The sequence below is a fragment of the Schistocerca piceifrons genome, chromosome 5 (genome assembly GCF_021461385.2).
Source record: "Schistocerca piceifrons isolate TAMUIC-IGC-003096 chromosome 5, iqSchPice1.1, whole genome shotgun sequence".
Taxonomy (NCBI): domain Eukaryota; kingdom Metazoa; phylum Arthropoda; class Insecta; order Orthoptera; family Acrididae; genus Schistocerca; species Schistocerca piceifrons.
Window position 1 is genome coordinate 357,066,517 of NC_060142.1, and position 27,297 is coordinate 357,093,813.

The 27,297-nt window shown below is 40.0% G+C and overlaps 1 protein-coding gene across 2 annotated transcripts in view; it reads right to left on the reverse strand.

Annotated features, from left to right (window-relative positions):
* LOC124798104 (ral guanine nucleotide dissociation stimulator-like 1) overlaps positions 1 to 27,297 on the reverse strand; it is a 576,462-nt gene that overhangs the window by 44,397 nt on the left and 504,768 nt on the right. For both annotated transcript variants that reach the window (XM_047261355.1, XM_047261354.1), the window contains exons 7-9: positions 24,947 to 25,159; positions 6,344 to 6,454; positions 3,787 to 3,951 (exon numbers count right to left, since the gene is read on the reverse strand). In XM_047261355.1, the coding sequence (XP_047117311.1) occupies positions 3,787 to 3,951; positions 6,344 to 6,454; positions 24,947 to 25,159 (489 nt within the window). The remainder of the gene's footprint in view (positions 1 to 3,786; positions 3,952 to 6,343; positions 6,455 to 24,946; positions 25,160 to 27,297) is intronic.

The window sequence follows — 27,297 nt, forward strand, 5'->3', positions numbered from 1 at the left end:
AGGAGGGAATGGAGGCAGAGAAGAGGAAGACAGACGATGAGTAAGCGACGTCGACAGTGCCTGAATAGCAGCTGTCAGCTGTGTTTGTTGTGCCTGAATAGCAGCCGTCAGCTGTGTTTGTTGTTCAATGAGCACTTGCATAAGCTGTTCCATGTCTGCCCCATCACAAACACACAAATCCACAACGCAGTGAAAATATCTGACCTCGTCGCCAAAAAGTGTTATAACCTTTAATCACCAATAATTGCATGGATATTCAAACACACTCACTTAGAAACAATAGCTGGTTACATGATAACAACTCAGTATCTCTTATTCGACTGCTGTGCCGTGACATGCGGCCGGTGCCGTTTGTAGCTAGGTGGCGCTCCCGCGCTCAGCCGAGTTGCGGAGCGCCTCTATCGCCGTTTGCGCGTACTGTCGTGGTGGCACTGTTAAATGTCGTGGCACTGTCACAACACTGAGATTGTAGCACTCTTGGTTTAAAAGTAAATGTGGAAATAGTGGAAATATTGACAGGCGGAAGTTATTAAAAATTCATGCACCTAAAAAAAAAAAAGAACCTTACACCATCATGCCTTAGGATAAGATTTCACCAAAAACCTGAAAAAATTTTGGTCCTACATAAAATCACTATGCTGTCCAATCATTTGTTAACCAGTCTGATGTAACAGTAGAAGACAATAAAAGGATAGCTGAAATTCTAAATTTTACGTTCAAGAAATTTTTCACATACATACTGTTGTCTGATGAGATTTGAAACTGTGATCTTCTATGTGAACAGATTCCCATAAACGTCACCCAGATTCCTATAATGGTCGCACAGATGCCTGTATGGAAGACATCGTAATGGGTGCAGAGAAGCAACAGAAAGATTTGAAAACAAATAAGTCACCAAGTCTGGATGGAGTCCAAATTCAGTTTTACAGAAAGTACTCCGCTGCACTGGCCTCCTACTTAGCTCACATTCATCACAAATCTTTTGCCCAGCAAAAAGTGCCAAGCAGCTGAGGAAAAGTGCAGGTGACTAATATAAGAAGGGTAAAAGAAAGGGCCCACAAAATTACAGACCAATGTCACTTTGCAGCAGAATTCTTATACATATTCTAAGTCTGAATATAATAAATTTCTTCTTTCCACAAATCTGAACAGATTTAAAAAGCATAACTCAGACAGAACTCAGGTTGCCCTTTTCTTGCACAGTATCCTGCAAACCATGGATGAAGGGCAACAGTCAGATTCCCTATTCACATATTTCTGGAAATCATTTGATGTGGTGCCCCACATACATAACAGGTTCCCAAACATTAGAGTGGCTGAAATACTTCTTAAGAAATAGAAACCAGTAAATTGTTCCTCAGAGACAAGGGTACTGAGAAGAGTGGACCAGGGAAGTGTGACAGGACTGTTCTTATTCTCTATACATAAAGTTATCCGATTGATGAGCAGCCACCTGTTTGCTGATGACACTGCAGTATATGGCAAAGTAATGTTGTTGAGTGATTATAGAAGGATATGCATTGACTTCAACAGAATTTTTATTTAGTGTGATGAATGACAGCTTTCTCTTAATGTAGAAAAATGTAAGTTAATGCAGATGACTGGGAAAAAAATCCTATTATGTTCAAATAAGTGGTTCAGTGGGATGTACCCTCTGCCATGCACCTCATGGTGATTTGTGGAGTGTAGCTGTAGATGTGTATAAACATAGCATTGCAAATCTATGAAATATACTAAATGAAATGAGCACATAGGGATAGTAGTAGGGAACTTCAATTTATTGGGAGAATTTTAGGAAAGTGTAGCTCTTCTATAAAGGACTTGTGGATCTATTCTGAGTACTGCTTGAGTGTTTGGTATCCTCACCAGGTTGGATTAAAGCAAAGTATTGTAGCAATTCAGAGGTGTGCTGATGGATTTGTTACCCATGTTTTTGAATGACCTGCAAGTATTACAGAGATACCTTGTGAACCCAAATGGGAAACCTGGATTGAGGACACTGTTCTTCTCACAAAACAGTACTGAGAAAATTTAGAGCACCAAAATCTGCAACTGACAGCAGAATGATCCTGCTCAGCGAACATATGTTTTGCTTAAGGACTGTTAAGGCAATGTAAGAGAAATTAAGGCTCATAGAGGTATATAGACCTTCGCTTTTCCCTCAATCAATTTGCAAGTTCGATGGAAAGGGAATGACTAGAAGTGGTACAAGGTACCCTCGAACATGCACTACACAGTGGCTTGCTGAGTATGTATGTAGATCTTCATATCAGTTAGACTTGTGCATATCATGCTGTTACTAATTAGTGACAGGTGGTTCTATGGAGTGGTGATCGTGGTTCAACATGTGGCATTCCGAATGTTTAGTCTGGTCTAGGTGGATGCTCAATGAATAATATTTACATGAGCTTTGCATATTTTGGGAACAGTTTTCAGTTGGACATTTTCTGTATCTGCAGAGTATGTCCTTGTCTCTGCAACTACAACAATTACAATGGGCTTCAAAGAAAAATGAATGTGTATGCTAGAGTGGCTTTTTCAAGTCTCTGGAATATATTTGGTGTCTGTTAGAATAGTGGCTATTAATTTGGAGTCACAAAATCCACAGCAGTATGAGAGAATTTGAGGGATCCACCACTATCATTGTGAGTCTATAAGAACTAGTCTGTTGAGCAAATATATTCAAATGTTTGTTTCTGCTAACACCAGCTAATGGTCAATATAGCTTTTAATATTGGACAATGCGTTGGCCCTATTCTTTTATATCAAAAGAAATGTTGTGTGTTTTGACCATTGTCTCCATGGTATATTGATTCAATAAAAAGAAATAAAATTTCTGAAAAAGACATTTGACAAAATTCTGTGTTTAATAACATTTTATTAAAACTGTTTTTATTCAGTTTATCCTGAACTGACACACGAAGTGTCAAACGAGAAATATTCTACAAGGATTTACCTTCCACTTGAGCCCCAACAAATGAGTTTATTACTAGAGAACCGAAAATATTGCCATTTAAATGCAGAAATAGAGTTTTAACTTTTATGGTCACTAGACTGGGAAAGGTTAGCTAACATGTTGATTCATCTCTGAATCAGTCCTTTGCTCATGAAAGGACATGGAAAAATGGTAACTCATTGGCTTCTTTTCCTCCTGAAATTATCCTGTTTGCTCTAGTTAATTGTTTGACACTTGTGTATTTTTAACTTTGTGGTTGGTTGCCCTTCTTGCAGCCACAGCCATCAGTTAACTCTTACAGGATGACAGTCATGTGTGCCACCTGCCTCTAAATCATGTAAGTTAATTTTGTGTGATCCATTATATCTCTGTAGAACAGAGACTTGTCTCCAGGTTGAGAAAGATACAGCCATGATGTGCTGCTTGTGAGAAGGCAACTGTCGGTGGAGTGGATTGCTGTAATTTACATGGATCCAAACCCACTCATCCTACCCAGAAGTGAGCTGGTCAACTTGGTTGCAGAATTAGAGACAGAGGTCTGAGGAATAAACTTACAGATAGTGGTCTTTTTTATGACTCAGATGTTTTGCACATTGACCTAAACTCTAAAACTTTTTGTCAGAGCTGAAAGTCAAGAATAATGTTTCTAATCAAGAGTAATATAAAAAACAAAACCAGTGCAAACACCGAGTGTGGACAGGTATTTGTATGTGTGTCTCTATACTTATTAATGCATATGTGAACTACTGTATTACCATGAAATCTTTTGGATTCAAATGCTAGACTACAATTCACCATTAGTAAGATGATGTAATACTGCTGAAACATACTCCACTATTATTATGCTGCCGCTGGATTACTTTTTGTAACTGCCTGTCATTTTCACCAACTGTGTCAGCAAATTTTGCTGTTCCTTCTCGCATAAGTAGTTCACGCTGAGCCCACTGATTATTATCCTCACTAAATATCCTGGCTAGTTCTTCAAACAGTTCCACCTGCAAGAAACAAACCAAAAAACTTCAAGTATGACATTAAATTTAGAAGCTCACTGAGTCAGACAGTAAAAATGTCAATAAAATTTGTGAAGATGGTGCTGTATAGCTACTAAGTACTTAAGGAATGTCTTAGTTCACTACCAAGGGCTGCATACATAATTATTCATTATATTCGGTTTCAGTCCTTAGATCAACATTAGGAAGCTTAAAGACATTTTAAACAGCTTACATGGTGATATAAAACTTAAGGCACCAAAAAGCATAAAATTCATCATAAAGTAAGTGTTACCTGCTAAATAGTAAAATATGTCACATTGTCAATAATTAAATGTACCAAACTCATTTTTCCTTTGTTCTGTATATACAGTCAGGCAAAACTCCTTGCCTCATTAAATTATTCCATTAACTCAGCTGAAGCATTTGATTGCTTCGGTGTTGACAATAATAGCTTTTCATTGTATGTCATAATATAAGGGCTGTTCAATAAAGAATGTTCACAACTTTTTTTTGACAACATACCTTTACACATCCTCATAATTTTGATGGTCCTTCTCAAAGCAGTCTCCCATGAATGCAATGCACTTGTCCCAGCATTTCTGCCAATCTTCAAATACACGCTGGATATCATTTTTTGAGAGGTCCTTCAAAATCACCTCCACAGCCTTCACCACTGTGATTGATAATGCCTCCCTTGAAGGTGTTTCTTCATGTTAGGGAATAGAAGAAAGTCACATGGGGCTAAATCCAGACTATAGGGAGGGTGAGGGATGCACTTCACGTTGATTTTTTTCAGACATTCAGCAGCAGCATTGGCAATATGCGGCCACACATTATCGTGGTGCAGCATCCAGCTGATAAACCATTCCATGAATATCAAAGAATGAGATGACCACAACTTTCCCAGCAGAAGTAACCACTTTTGCTTTTCTGGGGGTTGGTAATGAAGGGGATTTCCACATGGAGCTTTGCTGTTTGCTCTCAGGATCAAAATGGTTTCATCAGCAGTGATTATATTTGAAAGAAACTCTGGATCTTCCTCTAACATCAATCTTAACTACATGCGGACCTGCATGCAAATGTCCTTTTTGTTCAGGAATCAACAGCCTTGGAACCCATCATGCACAAACACACGTCACGTGTAATTTTTCTGTCACCAGCATGTGGGTGGCACCCAATGAAATGCTCAGTCTTTCAGAAAGTGATCTTAAGGTAATTTTTCGATCCTCTCTCACAATAACAGCAGCAGTGTTGATGTTTTCTTCCATAAGAGCAGTAACTGGAGTACTGGGTCCACCTTCCTTTGAAATTGATTGTCTCCCCTCTTTAAATATTTTGAACCACCTTTAAGTTATGCTGTAGGGAAGAATAGACTCTCATAGGTCTCCTGTAACACTGTATAGGCCTCAGCTGAAGATTTGTTCAGACGAAAGCAGAATTTCAAAGCCGCATATTGTTCCTCGCATGTTACCTCCATTGCAGCAGTAGGCAATACTGAACATGTCTGACATTGCGTGCCTCACACAGGTGGGGACCAGGAGTCCCAACAATGAAACTACTATGGTGTGTTTGTTGCACATTAAGCTAACAGACTATCATGAGATTAAACTTAAGCACGAAAAATTATGATCATTCTTTACTGAACAGCCCTCATATGTTAACATCTACACTTTCGAGAGGACCTTTGTTTTCACACCTCAGTATTATCTGAGCACACCGGGATCCACTACAAAACAAAATATTCTCAAATGAAAACCAGTGACACAGTTATTCATTAGTACCTGCCTACTAGTTTTTTTGTATGAAAGCAATGAACTCATCTGTTACAAATAATCCACAGCATTCTCAATCTACATGGTGCTTTCAGTTCTATGTCAGATCTTCTGAAACCTTTGGACTTTATTTCATATTTTGATCACCCACACCACAGTAGTAGAGTCACTCTGTAGGCACACAGACACACACACACACACACACACACACACACACACACACACACAAAAGAAAAAAACACTGTGTGCCAAACAATCTAGATCCTTGGAAGCATCTTTGAGAAACTTTTGGAAAAAAAGTGTAACTCTGTTACAGACATTTCATTGATTTGTTTTACATGATGCATTCCTATATATAACAATGGGCTACTAATATCAGAAGATATGATAATTGTAAGTCTGGAAAATACAGTTACATGAATTACTTTTACAATACCTTCTGAATGACCCTTCTTATAAGTGTTTTAGCTCATCTAATTTTCCTTCAGTATCTTTCTTGAGAGCTGTAATAGTCAGTGTTTGTTGTAAACTAATCTGATCAATAAGGCACTTTAATTCTTTTACAATAAGGCAGTTACATGATCACATGCTACAACACAAAGTAATAATTAAAGTTACTATACCTTCTCCCTGGGTAGAAGCTGCCATGATTTCTGCAGTCTATACACAGGATTTGACTGTAGCCCAGAAATGATTGCTTTTAATGATGAGAAATTTTTCAGTATTCTTAACTCCTGAAAATAAAGGAAACATTTTTATTTATAAATTTTGTCACTGATGATAATTCAGCTGGTGTTAATATGAAGACAAAGTGTCAGGAACTATAACAAGAAACTGAAAAGAGTGCACATTGATTGAAATTGTAATACTATTGTTAAATTTAATTTTTCTTAGAAAATATTTGAGAAAATGATTATAAGGTACCGTTAAAAAGGTAAAATTGTCCTCAATTTGAGAGGTGGTCAGGTATGGTCCTAATGGAGATGGCATGCTTTTGACTTTCTCCGAACTGACTTACTCGTCCAGTTGCAGGGGAACTTACATTTAAACATGGTCTCTTAAGCACTGTAGGATTTCACATTTCTCACATTAATAAATCATTGCCACAGTTGAAAGAGACAATACAAACTGAGGACCACATACCAGACCTTTGGATTTATAGTCTTACTCTTACTCACAGAGTCATCGTCGTGCAATAAAGTGACTATAAAAGAGTATACAGTCCTAAAAACAAAGAGTACCTCTATTTACTAGATTTAACAGGCATGAGCAAAAACAGCAGATGGCAGAAGTGGGTTTCAGTAGAGTAGTCAGTCATGGCCTCAATTCCAGATAGAGACAGCATGACATGACAAGAGGGATGTAAACAATGAAATTTTCAAATCATGTCAAAGGGAACACAGAGCACAGCTGGAAAATTTAGGGTAACTAAAATTTTAGAAACAAAAAATTGTGCTCCTCAAAAAATAGAGAAAGGTTGAGACTTCCTGGCAGATTAAAACTGTGTGCCGGACCGAGACTCGAAATCCCAAGTTCAAGTCTTGGTCCAGCACACAGTTTTAATTTGACAGGAAGTATCATATCCACGCACACACTGCTGCAGAGTGAAAATGTCATTCTAGAGAAAGGCTGTTTCCTGTGACTACAATATCAACTATTCAAAACTGAAATCAGTCTACTCACATAAGAACATGGATGTAACGGTTTGTGCTGATATGGAATGGAACAATCACATAGACTCGGTAGATTTCAGAGCAGGGGGCAGACTAAGGTTCATTGATTGAATACTGGGAGAATGAAGTAGACTGCTTAAAAACATTGGTGTATGCCCTATCTTAGAATCATGTGATACCCACACCAACTAGGACCAACAGTTGATTTGAATGTATACAAAGCAGGGCATTACAAATGGTCACAAGTTTGACTCACAGAAATACTGAAAAACCTTACTTAACAGTAAAATGCTTGAAAATAGGCAACAACTATCATGTTAAAGACTAATTACACAGTTTTAAGAACCAGTATTAAGTGAGGAACCTAAGAGTAAATTACAACTCCTATGTATTTCTCCTGCAGACACCAGGAAAAAAAGATCAGATAAATTACAGTGCATACAGAGGTATTTAATCAATCATTCTTCCAGCAACCCACATGTGAATGGAATGGGAAGAAATCTTAATATGTAGTGCAATGGGAGACACCTCTACCATGCATTTCACAAAGGTCTGCGAAATGTGAATGTAGATGTAAAGCAGAGTGAAGTTAGATTCATGAAGGGCATAGGGAATTTCAAAAACAGAGAAAAGGAAAGATGCAAATGGAGTTGTCATTTCCAGAGAAAAAATACTAAGAGAAACCCAAAGCAATGCAAATATAGATACGAAGGCACTGAACACTATCCATTTCTCTCTCTCTCTCTCTCTCTCTCTCTCTCCCCCATTACCATTTCATCAAAGATTATGCTACTGTCACCAAGCCCATGACCAAGGTACTGACAAAAGGAGTACCTTTTTAGAGAGAGAGAGAGAGAGAGAGAGAGAGAGAGAGAGAGAGAGAGAGAAGAAGAAAAGTCTTGCATTATCCTGTGATCTATAAGCCACATCTGTCGCATCTGTTCGAATTGTATGCCTATGGAGTATCATCCCAGTTGTGCAACTGTATTTCCGATTTCCTTTAAAAAAGTCACATTTTGCAGTACCTGATGGAAAATTATTGAGTGAAACAGAAGTGATATCTGACATTCTATGTGGAAATGTTATGAGCCCTCTACTGGTCTTCGTCTACATAAATGATGTAGGTGACAATCTGGACAGCCCTTTTAGACTGATTGCAGATGAGGCTGTCATTTATGTCTAATAAAGTCATCAGAAGATAAAACCAATAGAAAAATAATTTAGACAAGACATCTGTATGGTGCAAAGTGTGGCAGTTGACCATAAATAATTAAAAGTGTGAGGTCATCCACATGAGTGCTAAAAGTAATGTGTTAAATTTCGGTTATACAATAAATTTCACAAAAGTGAAGGTTGCCAATTCAGCTGAAGGCTGCCAGGACTTACAATTATGCCAACTTAAATAGGTACAATCAGATAGATAATATTGAAGGGAGAGTGAACCAGAGATATTGGCAAAGCACTAACAAGTTGCAACAGAGCTACTAAAGAGATGCTAAAGTACTGTTGTGCAGTGTAGGATGCTTACCAGATTGGATTGACAGAGGACATCGAAAAAGTTCAAAGAAGGGCACGTCATTTTGTACTTTCATGAAACAGGGGACAGAGTGTCAAGGATATGATACATGAGTTGGGGTTTCAACCTTTGAAACAAAGGGGGTTTCAACCTTTGAAACAAAGGTTTTTTTTTTTTTTTTTTTTTTTTTTTATGTGAGATCTTTTCAAAAAATTTCAATAACTAACTATCTCCTCCAAATGCAAAAATATTCAAAAAATTTCAATAACTAACTATCTCCTCCAAATGCAAAAATATTCTACTGATGGACATCTATATAGTGAGGAGTGACCATCATGACTCTCATTTTGATTAATCAGAGCTCCCATGGAAAGATTTAAATGTCCATTTTTCCTGCATGCTGTTCAAGAGGGGAAATGTTGAGAAATAGTGTGAAAGCTGATTATGGGGATACTGACTGTGACATGGATCACTGGCAAATGAGAAAGAGGACATCTGTGGATGATTCAAAGACTTCAGTGCATTTTGAGCTATGATACATCATAGACAAGCTACTGTATTGCATTTCATAAATAAAATATATGTGCAATTAATCACTGACTCCATTATTGGGACATTCCTTGTCACCCTGTAAGGAATACTTCCATAGTAGTGGCACTGTGTCAACTGTGAAACATGTCTTGCAAGTGTTTGTAAGAACTATCTTACTGTACATTAACAATGCAGCTAACTTTTATTGTAAATACAGCTCTACCAGTTCCACAGAACATTGCATCAAATCTGGTACAAGCATATGGAATAGGTTCGCAGGTATGTGAGTGGTTCAACGACTTCTCAAGTACTAGAACCCAGTATGTTGTCCTTAACAGTGAGTGTTCATCAGCGACACGGGTATCATCAGAAGTGCCCCAGAGAAGCCTGAGAGGACAGCTGTTTATTTTCTGTATACATAAATGATCTGGTGGATAGGACGAGCAGCAGTCTGCAGCAGCTTGCTCATGATGCTGTGGCATACAGAAAGGTGTCATGATTGAGTGACTGTAAGAGAACACAAGACAACTTATAAAAATATTTCTAGTTGTTGCGATGAATGGCAGCTACCTCTAAATGTAGAAAAATTAAAGTTAATGCAGATGAGTGGGAGAAACAAACCCACAATGTTAAAATACAGCATCAGTAGTGGTCTGCTTGATACGGTCATGTCATTTACATAGCTGGGTATAACACAGCAAGTGATATGAAGTGGAATGAGCATGTTAAGGATTGCAGTATGGAAAGTAAATGGTTCACTTCAGTTTATTGGGAGAAATTTTGGAAAGTGTGGTTCATTTGTAAAGAAGACCCTCATATAGGACACTAGTGCAACCTATGCTTGAGTTCTGCTTGAGTATTTGGGGTCTGCACTGAATGAAGATATTGAAGCAATTCGAAGACAGATTGATAGATTTGTTACCAATAAGTTTGGACTAATACATGATTACAGAGCAGTCTCCCAACTGCTCTGTAATCATGTACTACAGTAGCTTGAAGCACCATTGCAGACAAGCAGTGCCATCCTTGCCCTCTGGTGGAACCACCATGAGTCAAACCCAGTACTATGAAAGATGTTCAGAAGCACAGAAATCCCTGGCCCCAAGCACCATCAGAGTAACCTTTACATTTCAAGCATACCTATGGCCTCCAATCACAAGACAGTGCAGATCTGTCTAAATGTTTGCACTGTGTTAAACTTAGAGAAGAAAGCCACATATGTTGAAAGTATATGACCAGCCTTTCAAGTTTATGACCATGTACTGATAGCGAGATGGACGGGGGCTTGGGCTACTCACATGCCATGCTGCCAGCCACAGCAAGAGATAAGTGGTACCGTGTCCACTGTGGGAACTTATCAGGCTACCTGCCAATATAAGCAGTACCACAATCTCCTCATCCATTTTCCCCATTTTATCAATGTGTTATACATACATCGATTATGTCACTGCCTTGAGAAAGGAACTGTTATCTTAATCAGTGTGCTACCTGGTATACAGTTTATGTTTTTTTGTTACTTTTGCTCCTCTATGTTACGAGTGAGCCTGCTTAAGTTTAAATTTTATTCATATTCATTGAAACTACATGATGTGTTCTCTCATTAATTTTCACTTTTCTGTCATCATCACTGTTTCCTCACATTCATTATCAGTAGATCGATTTGTAAATAGTATAATGGTTTTCTATTCAATTCTCTTTACTGAAATGAGACTGAATTGCAAGCCTGATCTTATGGGTGTAGTTCTCATAATATATTTGAAGGCTATGTTACTTTCATTAAAGGGATACCCACCTCTTCAGGATAGTTCTTTTATTATGCAAAATGTGCAGATTGTACAAGTCAAAAATAATGCACAGTATTTACAGTTTGTTTCAGCAATACTATGAATTGAACAGGATGTCATATTTTCCATTCACACTTCCCCTCTTTTTCCCCAGGTGTGTGCATGGCTGATGCGGAGCCATCATATGGCTATTGTCTTCCCCTACTCTTCCAGATCCCTGCTTGCTGTTTCCAAGCAGGCAGCCATTACTTTCCATGTCATGAGTGCCCTTCTTCCACTCCACAGAAGTTATGCTGTGTCATCTGACATCAGAATAAGGTGTGTGTTTTTCATGGCTTACCCAGCTGGCAGTATGCTGCCCTTATGTGATGCCTTTCATATTCGCATGGCACGCCATTTTCTTGCAACCTACCCATACTGCATCTCAGTTACAATTTAACTGTCTGCTCAACTGAAATATACTTTTAACATATGTTAACATCGCATTCTGTTTACCTGCCAGATTTAACATCTGAAATTCATCAGCACAATAGTGGGTCCATTCCACATAATTAATACCTGTCTGCTACAAACAATCTACTGACTCACAGCCCACGAGAATGGGTAAATTAGCTTGTATAGTGTTGCTTCACACATCTGTGACTAACATCACCAGAACTACAAGATGACTGTAATGCTGGCTAGTGGCATCTCCTCTCCTCTGGCTCTGCTTCTAATTGGAAAATCATCTGAGTACTGTATGAGAAGTGCTATTATAAGCAATGCTATATCTCAGATAAACAGGTTGTCCCCAAGTCACAGCCAACCAGCAACTATCAGAAAGAGAGAGGGCCTGAAGATGAAACGTGTGATCTAAAATCTAGTGTCTGACTATGACATACAATTATGTATTTGTTCATTACTGTATAATCTGATAACAGAGATCGAGATCATGCCACAAAGGTGGCAGATGATGTCAATGTTGTGTACTGATTCAGTTATTCAATGCCATATACTCCTAGTGCTTTTCAATGAATTTTGTGAACTATAAGCTAAGACATTTGGCAAAGTCTGCCTGGATTTTTATGATCCTTGAGGCACCCATGTAGGAATACAAACACTTTATATTTGCCTGACTGTATTTTTGTAAGGCTGAAGTAAAGGTCTTTTTGCTTCCATGGTATTAACTATGTACTCCTGGTACACTCAAAATTTGTGTTTTAGTATAATGTCAAATGCAATCCCTGTCTTTTATTTTACATTCTGTATGTATGTGCAATACGTGATCAAAAGCACCCGGACAACTGGCTGAAAATGACTTACAAGTTTGTGGCTCCCTCCATTGGTAATGCTGGAGTTCAATATTGTGTTTCCCACCCATAGCCTTGATGATAGCTTTCACTCTTGCAGGCATACATTCAATCAGGTGCTGGAAGATTTCTTGGGGAATAGCAGACCATTCTTCATGAAGTGCTGCACTGAGGAGAGGTATCATTGATGGTCAGTGATGCCTGGCATGAAGTTGGCATTCCAAAACATCCCAAAAGTGTTCTATAGAATTCACATCAGGACGCTGTGCAGGCCAGTCCATTACAGGGATGTTATTGTCACGTAACCACTCCGCCACAGGGCGTGCATTATGAATAGGTGCTCGATTGTGTTGAAAGATGCCACAGTGGGAAGGAAAAAGGTGCTTAAAACAACAATGTAGGCCTGTGCTGTGATAGTTCCATGCAAAACAACAAGGGGTGCAAGCCCCCTCCATGAAAAACATGACCACACCATAACACTGCCACCTCCAAATGTTACTGTTGGCACTACATATGCTGGCAGATGACGTTCACCGGACATTCGCCTCACCTACACCTTGCCATCAGATCTTCACATTGTGTACCATAATTCATCACTCTACACAATGTTTTTCCAATGTTCAATCGTCCAATGTTTACGCTCCTTACACCAAGCGAGGCGTCAATGGCAATTACCATGTTAGAAGTCTGTTGGTTCTGCAGTGTGCCCCATTCTGCTCTCTCACAATGCAGTACATGGCAGTAGGTGGCAGTACAATGCACCTAATATGAAAAACGTATATTGCCGGGAGTGTCCGGAAACTTTTGATCACATAGTGCATGTATGTGTTGCCTGAAGATTTTTCCTCATGAACATAGTGAAACTGCAAACCACAGGTACTGATTAATTATTAGAAAAGTATATGAAGATTAAGATGTATTATGTAATATACCAAAACATTGGTCTTCAACAAACTAGGACTTGGTAATGAAGGATATTCCCTCCTTTCCTATCAATTTAAAAAAAAAAAAAATTATATATATATAGAGGGAAGCGTTCCATGTAGGAAAAATATATCTAAAAACAAAGATGATGTGACTTACCAAATGAAAGTGCTGGCAGGTCGACAGACACACAAACAAACACAAACATACACACAAAATTCAAGCTTTCGCAACAAACTGTTGCCTCATCAGGAAAGAGGGAAAGACAAAAGGAAGTGGGTTTTAAGGGAGAGGGTAAGGAGTCATTCCAATCCCGGGAGCGGAAAGACTTACCTTAGGGGGAAAAAAGGACGGGTATACACTCGCACACACACACATATCCATCTACACATATACAGACACAAGCAGACACATTTAAAGACAAAGAGTTTGGTAAGTCACATACAGAAATATGACACCAAGAAGATTAAAGAATCTAAAGTAAAAGAAGAATGGGAGAAGGAAAAGGCAAACACATGGGAAGAATTTCATTCTAAAATCACGTGAATAGCTAAGGAAACTATTCCCTTGAAAAAGATATTCAAACACCCTTGGTGGGATTCAGAAAGGAGAAAAAAGGCATTTGAAGAATATAACAGTAAAAAATCACAAGAAAGTCTACATTTATTTAACGAGGTTAGAAAACAGGTTTCAAAATCTATTAGGCAAGCAAAAAGGAAGTACACAAAGGCACAACTGGATGCCATAGAAGAAAATTTCCAAAACTATAATACAAGAGACTTCTACAGAACTTTCGCAGATAAAATACGAGGATATATCCCTCAAAATTTATGTTTCAGAAAACCAGATGGTAAATTAGCCCTAACAAACCAGGAAAACTGTCAAGTATTGGCTCAATATTTTTCTAACCTACTAAATTGCCCAGAACCTAGTTTAAGGTTTCCCAAAGAAATCAGTGCCAACGCTCAACCGGATTCATTACCACCAACACAGGAAGAAATCAAATGTCACATTAAAAACTTAAAAAATAATAGAACATCTGGCGAAGATGGCATTGTTGCAGAGCTATTAAAAAACTTAGGACCAAAGACGTTGCAAGAGCTCACAAAAATAATAACAAAAATATGGGAAACAGAAAAATTACCAGAGGATTGGAAATGTGCCCTTATTCACCCGTTACATAAAAAAGGAGACAGAACAAATGTCAATAACTACAGGGGAATCTCACTTTTACAAGTCACCTACAAAATTCTCTCAACATGCCTGCTGAAAAGAACACAAGAGCAGCTGGAACGCCAAATTGGTGATTATCAAGCAGGCTTCCGCCCTGGTCGCTCATGCATAGAACAAATATTTAATTTAAAGACAATATTAAAACACAAAGCAATTAGAAATGCCTCCATAATTTGTACATTTGTAGATTTTAAGAAAGCCTATGACTCAATTGACCGGCAATCTTTGTTTAACATTTTAGAGGAACTTGGACTTGACTCCAAAACACTAAGGCTTATCAAAGAATCACTGACAGACACTGTATCTAAAGTTAAATTCAGGGGAGAAATCTCTGAACCTTTTCTCATAAAAACTGGAGTACGTCAAGGTGACGGGCTATCTCCACTTCTGTTTAATATAGTCCTGGATAAAGTCATTAAGGAATGGGAAAAAGAATTAAAAAATCAATCCTACTGGAAACCAATCCATCTTGGTAGAACCAAAGACAACATGGAGATATCTTGTTTAGCATTCGCGGACGACTTGGCCATACTTGCAGATGATGAAGAAATTGCCACCAAACAAATAGAGATCCTTAAGGAATGCGCGGATAAAGTAGGTTTACAAATTTCGTTTCAAAAGACAGAATTTTTCTGTACGAAATTCCATGTACACAGTTTGAACACGAAATATGGAAAAATAAATAGAGTAAAACATTTTAAATACCTAGGTGAAATTTTGGAGCCAACCGGAGGAGAGAAAGTTGCACAGAAGATCAGACAACAGAAAATGAAGAGAGCATATGGTATGACACATGAAATATACAATAAAAAATGCATCTCCTCGAACACAAAAATCAGACACTACTGCGCAGTAATTAAGCCAGCAGCACTATATGCTAGTGAAACGCTCACACTCCACACAAAATGTGATTTAGAAAAAATACTAAAAGAAGAACGCAAAATTATGAGAAAGATTTCAGGTCCAAAATTAACAGAAGAAGGATACCGGATACAATCAAGAAGAACCACAGAAACTATATCAAACCTGGCAGCAGACATAAGAAGGCGAAGATTAAAATTTTATGGACATGTCACTAGACTTCCCCCCACACGACTCACCAACAGAATTCTCACTTACATAGAAAAAGTCAAATCAACAACACCATGGATTAGCCAAGTAAAATTAGATTTACAAAAAGCAAATATTGAACTTAAAGATGTTAAAGATAGAAAAACTTTTAGAAATAAGGTGGAAAAGTGGACTGTATTGTTGGAGAAGGAAGCACTAAAGAGACCAGGAACAAAATGGACAGAAGAAAGAAAACATGGAGAACGAATGAAAGAAGTATGGAAGAAACGACGTCAGAAAGCTTTGCGTGATCCTTCTGGGTCCATTCGCGATAAGTAAGGAAGTAAGTAAGTAAGTAAGTAAGTAAGTAAGTGTGTGTGTGTGTGTATATATATATATATATATATATATATATGTTGTTGTTGTTGTTGTTGTTGTTGTGGTCTTCAGTCCTGAGACTGGTTTGATGCAGCTCTCCATGCTACTCTATCCTGTGCAAGCTTTTTCATCTCCCAGTACCTACTGCAACCTACATCCTTCTGAATCTGCTTAGTGTATTCATCTCTTGGTCTCCCTCTACGATTTTTATCCTCCACGCTGCCCTCCAATACTAAATTGGTGATCCCTTGATGCCTCAGAAAATGTCCTACCAACCGATCCCTTCTTCTGGTCAAGTTGTGCCACAAACTTCTCTTCTCCCCAATCCTATTCAATACTTCCTCATTAGTTATGTGATCTACCCATCTAATCTTCAGCATTCTTCTGTAGCACCACATTTCGAAAGCTTCTATTCTCTTCTTGTCCAAACTATTTATCGTCCATGGCATACATGGCTACACTCCATACGAATACTTTCAGAAATGACTTCCTGACACTTAAATCAATACTGGATGTTAACAAATTTCTCTTCTTCAGAAACGCTTTCCTTGCCATTGCCAGTCTACATTTTATATCCTCTCTACTTCGACCATCATCAGTTATTTTGCTCCCCAAATAGCAAAACTCCTTTACTACTTTAAGTGTCTCATTTCCTAATCTAATTCCTTCAGCATCACCCGACTTAATTAGACTACATTCCATTGTCCTTGTTTTGCTTTTGTTGAGGTTCATCTTATATCCTCCTTTCAAGACACTGTCCATTCCATTCAACTGCTCTTCCAAGTCCTTTGCTGTCTCTGACAGAATTACAATGTCATCGGCGAACCTCAAAGTTTTTATTTCTTCTCCATGAATTTTAATACCTACTCCGAATTTTTCTTTTGTTTCCTTTACTGCTTGCTCAATATACAGATTGAACAACATTGGGGAGAGGCTACAACCCTGTCTTACTCCCTTCCCAACCACTGCTTCCCTTTCATGTCCCTCGACTCTTATAACTGCCATCTGGTTTCTGTACAAATTGTAAATAGCCTTTCGCTCCCTGTATTTACCCCTGCCACCTTTAGAATTTGAAAGAGAGTATTCCAGTCAACATTGTCAAAAGCTTTCTCTAAGTCTACAAATGCTAGAAACGTAGGTTTGCCTTTCCTTAATCTGGCTTCTAAGATAAGTCGTAAGGTCAGTATTGCCTCACATGTTCCAGTGTTTCTACGGAATCCAAACTGATCTTCCCCGAGGTCGGCTTCTACTAGTTTTTCCATTCGTCTGTAAAGAATTCGTGTTAGTATTTTGCAGCTGTGACTTATTAAGCTGATAGTTCGGTAATTTTCACATCTGTCAACACCTGCCTTTTTTGGGATTGGAATTATTATATTCTTCTTGAAGTCTGAGGGTATTTCGCCTGTTTCATACATCTTGCTCACCAGATGGTAGAGTTTTGTCAGGACTGGCTCTCCCACTGCCGTCAGTAGTTCCAATGGAATATTGTCTACTCCGGGGGCCTTGTTTCGACTCAGGTCTTTCAGTGCTCTGTCAAACTCTTCACGCAGTATCATATCTCCCATTTCATCTTCATCTACATCCTCTTCCATTTCCATAATATTGTCCTCAAGTACATCGCCCTTGTATAGACCCTCTATATACTCCTTCCACCTTTCTGCTTTCCCTTCTTTGCTTAGAACTGGGTTTCCATCTGAGCTCTTGATATTCATACAAGTCGTTCTCTTATCTCCAAAGGTCTCTTTAATTTTCCTGTAGGCGGTATCTATCTTACCCCTAGTGAGATAGGCCTCTACATCCTTACATTTGTCCTCTAGCCATCCCTGCTTAGCCATTTTGCACTTCCTGTCGATCTCATTTTTGAGACGTTCGTATTCCTTTTTGCCTGTTTCACTTACTGCATTTTTATATTTTCTCCTTTCATCACTTAAATTCAATATTTCTTCTGTTACCCAAGGATTTCTACTAGCCCTCGTCTTTTTACCTACTTGATCCTCTGCTGCCTTCACTACTTCATCCCTCAACGCTATCCCATTCTTCTTCTACTGTATTTATTTCCCCCATTCCTGTCAATTGCTCCCTTATGCTCTCCCTGAATCTCTGTACAACCTCTGGTTCTTTTAGTTTATCCAGGTCCCATCTCCTTAAATTCCCACCTTTTTGCAGTTTCTTCAGTTTTAATCTACAGGTCATAACCAATAGATTGTGGTCAGAGTCCACATCTGCCCCTGGAAATGTCTTACAATTTAAAACCTGGTTCCTAAATCTCTGTCTTACCATTATATAATCTATCTGATACCTTTTAGTATCTCCAGGGTTCTTCCATGTATACAACCTTCTTTCATGATTCTTATATATATATATATATATATATATATATATATATATATATATATATATATATATATATAAAAAATAGAAGGAAACATTCCACGTGGGAAAAATTATATATAAACACAAAGATGAGGTGACTTACCGAACGAAAGCGCTGGCAGGTCGATAGACACACAAACATACACACAAAATTCAAGCTTTCGCAACAAACTGTTGCCTCATCAGGAAAGATGGAAGGAGAGGGAAAGACGAAAGGAAGTGGGTTTTAAGGGAGAGGGTAAGGAGTCATTCCAATCCCGGGAGCGGAAAGACTTACCTTAGGTGGAAAAAAGGACAGGTATACACTCGCACACACACACATATCCATCCACACATATACAGACACAAGCAGACATATTTAAAGACAAAGAGTTTGGGCAGAGATGTCAGTCGAGGCGGAACTGCAGAGGCAAAGATGATGTTGAATGACAGGTGAGGTATGAGTGGCGGCAACTTGAAATTAGCGGAGATTGAGGCCTGGTGGGTAACGGGAAGAGAGGATATATTGAAGAGCAAGTTCCCATCTCCGGAGTTCGGATGGGTTGGTGTTGGTGGGAAGTATCCAGATAACCCGGACGGTGTAACACTGTGCCAAGATGTGCTGGCCGTGCACCAAGGCATGTTTAGCCACGGGCTATCCTCATTACCAACAAACACTGTCTGCCTGTGTCCATTCATGCGAATGGACAGTTTGTTGCTGGTCATTCCCACATAGAATGCATCACAGTGTAGGCAGGTCAGTTGGTAAATCACGTGGGTGCTTTCACATGTGGCTCTGCCTTTGATCGTGTACACCTTCCGGGTTACAGGACTGGAGTAGGTGGTGGTAGGAGGGTGCATGGGACAGGTTTTACACCGGGGGCGGTTACAAGGATAGGAGCCAGAGGGTAGGGAAGGTGGTTTGGGGATTTCATAGGGATGAACTAACAGGTTACAAAGGTTAGGTGGATGGCGGAAAGACACTCTTGGTGGAGTGGGGAGGATTTCATGAAGGATGGATCTCATTTCAGGGCAGGATTTGAGGAAGTCGTATCCCTGCTGGAGAGCTACATTCAGAGTCTGATCCAGTCCCGGAAAGTATCCTGTCACAAGTGGGGCACTTTTGTGGTTCTTCTGTGGGGGATTCTGGGTTTGAGGGGATGAGGAAGTGGCTCTGGTTATTTGCTTCTGTACCAGGTCGGGAGGGTAGTTGCGGGATGCGAAAGCTGTTGTCAGGTTGTTGGTGTAATGGTTCAGGGATTCCGGACTGGAGCAAATTCGTTTGCCACGAAGACCTAGGCTGTAGGGAAGGGACCGTTTGATGTGGAATGGGTGGCAGCTGTCATAATGGAGGTACTGTTGCTTGTTGGTGGATTTGATGTGGACGGACGTGTGAAGCTGGCCATTGGACAGGTGGAGGTCAACGTCAAAGAAAGTGGCATGGGATTTGGAGTAGGACCAGGTGAATCTGATGGAACCAAAGGAGTTGAGGTTGGAGAGGAAATTCTGGAGTTCTTCTTCACTGTGATTCCAGATCATGAGGATGTCATCAATAAATCTGTACCAAACTTTGGGTTGGCAGGCCTGGGTAACCAAGAAGGCTTCCTCTAAGCGACCCATGAATAGGTTGGCATACGAGGGGGCCATCCTGGTACCCATGGCTGTTCCTTTTAATTGTTGGTATGTCTGGCCTTCAAAAGTGAAGAAGTTGTGGGTCAGGATGAAGCTGGCTAAGGTAATGAGGAAAGAGGTTTTAGGTAGGGTGGCAGGTGATCAGCATGAAAGGAAATGCTCCATCGCAGCGAGGCCCAGGACGTGCGGAATATTTGTGTATAAGGAAGTGGCATCAATGGTTACAAGGATGGTTTCTGGGGGTAACACAATAGGTAAGGATTCCAGGCGTTCGAGAAAGTGGTTGGTGTCTTTAGAACAGCATGCCACCGTCCACCTCAAAAAACTATCCAATCTCCTGGTTTCCCACCTCCGGAAAGGCAACTCACTCACCCTTCACAACCTTTCCAGCAAACTTCAACCTCCTCTCATTGCACACAAACCCAGTCTCTCCCATCTACTCAATCTCCCACTTCCAGCTCCACTCCCTCCAAAACCTCAAAATTCCAATCAACACACTCTGGAACCACAACACCCTAATTCAGTAGTTAACCTTTCCTCCAAACCTGTCTCCCAATCCGAAACCTCTGTCCTATCCAAAGGCCTTACCTTCAGCCCCACTCCCAGATTCAACCAAACAGCCCTCGTCAAAGATTTACTGTCCTACACTCGTACTCTCTGCTAGAAATATCACTTTGCCACAAAGAAAAATGATCCTAATCACACTCCTAATGATCCAACTCCCCAAGACACCATCCAAATTGAACCCTGCCTGGAACAGTTCCGTCCTCCGTCGGAGCGGGACCCCCCTCCAAACCTTCCAGGAATTTCTGACTTCCAGCCTTGCATCTCAATCCTTCTTAAAAAACCTTAATCCTACTCCCAACATCACAACTGCTGAAGCCCAGGCTATCCGTGATCTGAAGGCTGACCAATCCATCGTCATTCTTCCGGCGGACAAGGGTTCCACGACCGTGGTACTTGATCGTTGGGAGTATGTGGCTGAGGGACTGCGTCAGCTTTCAGACAACACCACATACAAAGTTTGCCAAGGTAACCCCATTCCCGATGTCCAGGCGGAGCTTCAAGGAATCCTCAGAACCTTAGGCCCCCTGCAAAACCTTTCACCTGACTCCATCAACCTCCTGACCCCACCGACACCCCGCACCCCTACCTTCTACCTTCTTCCTAAAATCCACAAACCCAATCATCCCAGCCGCCCCATTGTAGCTGGTTACCAAGCCCCCACAGAACGTATCTCTGCCTACGTAGATCAACACCTTCAGCCCATTACATGCAGTCTCCCGTCCTTCATCAAAGACACCAACCACTTTCTCGAACGCCTGGAATCCTTACCCATTGTGTTACCCCCGGAAACCATCCTTGTAACCATTGATGCCACTTCCTTATACACAAATATTCCGCACGTCCTGGGCCTCGCTGCAATGGAGCATTTCCTTTCATGCTGATCACCTGCCACCCTACCTAAAACCTCTTTCCTCATTACCTTAGCCAGCTTCATCCTGACCCACAACTTCTTCACTTTTGAAGGCCAGACATACCAACAATTAAAGGGAACAGCCATGGGTACCAGGATGGCCCCCTCGTATGCCAACCTATTCATGGGTCGCTTAGAGGAAGCCTTCTTGGTTACCCAGGCCTGCCAACCCAAAGTTTGGTACAGATTTATTGATGACATCCTCATGATCTGGAATCACAGTGAAGAAGAACTCCAGAATTTCCTCTCCAACCTCAACTCCTTTGGTTCCATCAGACTCACCTGGTCCTACTCCAAATCCCATGCCACTTTCCTTGACGTTGACCTCCACCTGTCCAATGGCCAGCTTCACACGTCCGTCCACATCAAACCCACCAATAAGCAACAGTACCTCCATTACGACAGCTGCCACCCATTCCACATCAAACGGTCCCTTCCCTACAGCCTAGGTCTTCGTGGCAAACGAATCTGCTCCAGTCCGGAATCCCTGAACCATTACACCAACAACCTGACAACCACAAAAGTGCCCCACTTGTGACAGGATACTTTCCGGGACTGGACCAGACTCTGAATGTGGCTCTCCAGCAGGGATACGACTTCCTCAAATCCTGCCCTGAAATGAGATCCATCCTTCATGAAATCCTCCCCACTCCACCAAGAGTGTCTTTCCGCCATCCACCTAACCTTTGTAACCTGTTAGTTCATCCCTATGAAATCCCCAAACCACCTTCCCTACCCTCTGGCTCCTATCCTTGTAACCGCCCCCGGTGTAAAACCTGTCCCATGCACCCTCCTACCACCACCTACTTCAGTCCTGTAACCCGGAAGGTGTACACGATCAAAGGCAGAGCCACATGTGAAAGCACCCACGTGATTTACCAACTGACCTGCCTACACTGTGATGCATTCTATGTGGGAATGACCAGCAACAAACTGTCCATTCGCATGAATGGACACAGGCAGACAGTGTTTGTTGGTAATGAGGATCACCCTGTGGCTAAACATGCCTTGGTGCATGGCCAGCACATCTTGGCACAGTGTTACACCGTCCGGGTTATCTGGATACTTCCCACCAACACCAACCCATCCGAACTCTGGAGATGGGAACTTGCTCTTCATTATATCCTCTCTTCCCGTTACCCACCAGGCCTCAATCTCCGCTAATTTCAAGTTGCCGACACTCGTACCTCACCTGTCATTTAACATCATCTTTGCCTCTGCAGTTCCGCCTCGACTGACATCTCTGCCCAAACTCTTTGTCTTTAAATATGTCTGCTTGTGTCTGTATATGTGTGGATGGATATGTGTGTGTGTGTGCGAGTGTATACCCATCCTTTTTTCCCCCTAAGGTAAGTCTTTCCGCTCCCGGGATTGGAATGACTCCTTACCCTCTCCCTTAAAACCCACTTCCTTTCGTCTTTCCCTCTCCTTCCCTCTTTCCTGATGAGGCAACAGTTTGTTGCGAAAGCTTGAATTTTGTGTGTCTGTTGACCTGCCAGCACTTTCATTTGGTAAGTCACATCATCTTTGTTTTTTTTTTTTATATATATATAAAAAAATCTCAACCACTGGGGAAGCAGGACAAATGGTTGTAAAGTGGGTAGAGATAATTTCTCTCTCCCTTAGATTTAATCATGAGCCATTTTGTCCGCCTGTTACCCAAATTCATGTTTATTAAATCTCAATAGGTATCACTATTTAAGTGTACTAGTACAGTCAGTTTTAATCTCTATTTTTCAACTGACTACCCCACTTCACATAACGGAGTAGTAGTCATTTGATTTGTTTCAATTTGGTAAGGAGCAACTATCCTACTTGAAAAGTAGAAAATAGAATGAAATTGTAGAGCATACTGCCTTCAGCAGTATCTTGACAGCATTTGCAGCAAGTTTAATGCTTTGTTGAGCTACCTGATTAAAAATTAGCTAATGCCTGATGATCAACACATCCTCTTAAATCTATGTGTTACAATCAGCATAATAACTGTGGAAGTTCTACATTTTCATTGATGACTCCAAGACCGTTATACATAGTTCTTGTGTGTTAAAAATGACAAAATATAAATCTACATTTGGTATGACCCCCAATTAAGATTGCGCATATTTAAAGGCTACCCACTGCTTCTCTCCTATTTTGTAATGATCTCCAACATAACTTCAGTATCAACAGTAATCCCCTTAACTTTTTTCACTGATTTTTTTACTAGAATTTTGATGTAACTTACTTTGAAAAGTTATGCCCTTCTGGATTAAATGAGATGTTAATCATTAATGAATAGAGCCCCTTCAAAATTATACCCCTTTCATTGAATGATGCAGCCCTTATAGCACCCTCTAATGACCACTGGACGGAGTGTAGAAGATCTGTACCACCAATTCATGATGCACGTGCTACCAAGTGGGCAACACAACATCCATCTTTAGCGCAGTTGCATCACTTCTACACCCCACTGCACTGCCACACCACTCCTTTGGTCTTTGAAGCCTGGTCTGCACAGACAGGTTGAACAATCTCCAGCCCCATCATCAGTTATGCCCACTAGAGTGTCCAATAATAAATTTTTGTTAAATGAAGTCCCAATACCAACAAATTTCAGGTTGTTTAATACTCACCCTCCCATAGCCAGTAAGTCTAACAATCGGGCAACCCATTTTTCCAAAAAGCATTTGACAAAATATTGTAAACTTGTGAGGTGCCACTCCTGTGGTAAGGCAGAGGGTTGTTCAGGTGGCCATCTGCTTGAAGGAATTAGTGAATGTTTGATTAGATGTTCTGAGTTCTCAAATTGTCACTCTTTGGCAATTTGAGTTGCTGACCATTCGCAGGACTGTTCCCATTACTTTTACGCCAAACCTGGCCTACATCGCAGGTCGAGAATAGTTCCCACTGGTTAGAGGTTTCTGGTGAAGCACACTTTACAAGCACTGCATGTAACAGGCAACAGGAAGGATGGAAAGACAGTCACATGAGGTTCTGGGCAATGTGGGCCACAGTGCCAGTTCCAGCAGGAATTCCTCTCTCTGCCCTCAGTCTCTGACCTAACAACACACACCTTCCTTCACACTCCTAACATTCCAGACATTGCTCTGTCTTGACTTAGCTGCGATAGCTTCTATGAGCAGCTGGTGCCATGTTCGCCTTCCGTAGGCATTCTCATTGTATCCTGTATATTCAAATACACCATGCTTTTTACCTATTTAATTCTCCTGTTATCATTTGCAGCTATCATTACTGGGTTCTCACTCCCTCATCCTATCTTGCACCTGTTTGGTATACACGTGGATTAGCAACAGACATTCTGGTGTTAGGCTGATATTTTATTTGTATCGAGCTAAATTCAGCATAAGTTGCTGGCTATATTCTCTTAACATCTACAGTTATACGTACCTGAGCAATGTCTATCCATGTTGTTATCACCTTTGCCCTTTCACTTGGTCGGATGTCTGGATCCATAAGGACTGTACTGATGACACGGAATGAAACAGCATTGAACTGATTTACGGTGGCCAGCACTGTTGCAGCTTCATGGCTTCTGTTCTTGTCACGTCGTGACCAAATGGCACCAAGACATTGGTGAGGAACAAGTTTTTTGAACAGCTCCTGTTTTAAATGAAATAGTTTATTTTAATAGACCTCTATTTTTATATCCGTTGAGAGTTATAAAATGAATTTTTACCTGAAACATACATTACATTAGTTTTAAAGGCGCCACATTATTTCTAAAAAATTTCAAATTCATGATATGATCTATCATGCTTCCTATTTATGTTTTTACCTAGAAACAATAAAAATTAGGTATAAACCAGCATTATTTCACAATTTAATCATATTTCTCATACACCATTACACAATCAAAGAACTCAAATGGCACCATAGTACAAAAGGAGGTAATCAGTGGCATCTCAATGTAGAAGGTCCTCAGTTCATCAGAAAATCATACAAGCAATTAACTATCCAATCACATTGTCCCGAAAGTTCATGACTTCAAGTTAGAGTCAGCTTATGCTATCTAAGAATACAAACAACTTTTTGATCAGGCTGTACTGGAACGATACTGGCATCCAACAATTGTGTCACAATCTGTCAGTGGCACTATTCAACAGCAGAATTGTGGAGTATGCAATTACCAAAGCACATTCCATACTGTTAATGTCATATCTTTCAAAAACAGAGCCACTGCTTGTCAAGCCATCGCAGCCTCAATTAAGATGTTCATTCCTGATGAAGCCAGTGGATATTATATTCCTCTCTCTTCACCCAAATGTAGGAGTTATCCTACTCTTCACTGTTTATTTCACTATCTGCCTGTTGTTCTTTAAACAATGACAGCTGCTCATGTCGAGGTGCAGGGTCACACATTGGTGTGATTTCTGTTGATTCTCTCAATAGGTAGGTTTATACTAGGCATGGCCTTCGCCTCAACAGGAAAGGGAAGGGTAAACTGGCTGGTAAAATAGCAGGAAAGTTATAGGGGGGAGGCACTGTCATGAGTGATAAAATACCACTGGTTATAGGATTCAGAAAAGACCCTTTTTCAGGGTAGGGAGGACAGAAAGAAACCAAGTTTTAAGAGAGGTTAGGACTGAGACAAACCTTCAGTATGAGAAAGAAACCAAAAAACATAATTCTAGCTTATTACATCAGCATAAACAGCTGTTGGTTAAGAATTTTCAACAATCAGCAGAAAATTCAACTCTACCCAATTTTAATTTGGTCAATGTGAAATATCAGCTATCTTTTTTGCATCAAAATATTCAAGAACTGAGAAATAAAATTAATGAATTAATTATCTGCTTAGATGAATTAGATCCTCAAACCCAGCTGACATCATGCCTCTTTGAACACCATGTGACAATTGGTACAGAACTTAAGTGTTACAGGATTTAGGTTAGCATCTCACTTTTGTAGAGCAGAAATAGAGAAAGGAGGAGTTGCCACATTCATCTGGAACTGTCATAAATCTAAGAATGTAGACATTCATAAATTTTGCCTAGAACAGCATATGGAAGCATGTGCAACAGAAGTAGAATTTCATAAAAAAAAACACCTTCATAATTTTAAATATATATCAAGCACCTGCAGGTAACTTTAATCTGTTCATAATCCACCTTGAAGCTGTACTTGCCTATTTAATAACTAAAAACAAAGAAATAATGGCTGCTGGTGACTTCAATGTATATTTCCTTGAAGACTCTCCCAATAAGAACTTGTTTGAGTTAGTAACACTATCATTCAACTTAATTCCCACTGTAAAGTTCCCAACTAGGGTAGCCAATTGCTCACAAACAGCCATTGATAATATCTTTATAGAAAAGTCCAATGAACAAAATTATATTACAAAACCAATAATCAATGGCCTCTCAGACCATGACTTGCAGTTCCTTCTGTTAAATATTAATACTGAACAGGATATAAAATTGTTACTTATGAACTCAAGAGGGTAATCAATAAGCCAAAAATTGATTATTTTAGGACACTCAGAGACATTCACTGGAATGATGTTTACAGTGCTCATGGCATGAATGAAAAATATAACACTTTTGCTAATAAAGTGCTTACCTTGTTTGCACACTGTTTTCCCCCAAAACTAACCAAGGTTACAGCAAAGTCTACAAAGAAGCTATGGATTACTCAAGGAACAGAGGTATCTTGCGAAACAAAAAGAAAACTGTATCTGTCAATCTGAAACAGTTCTGATGTTGATGCTACAGCACATTACAATAAATACAGCAAAATAT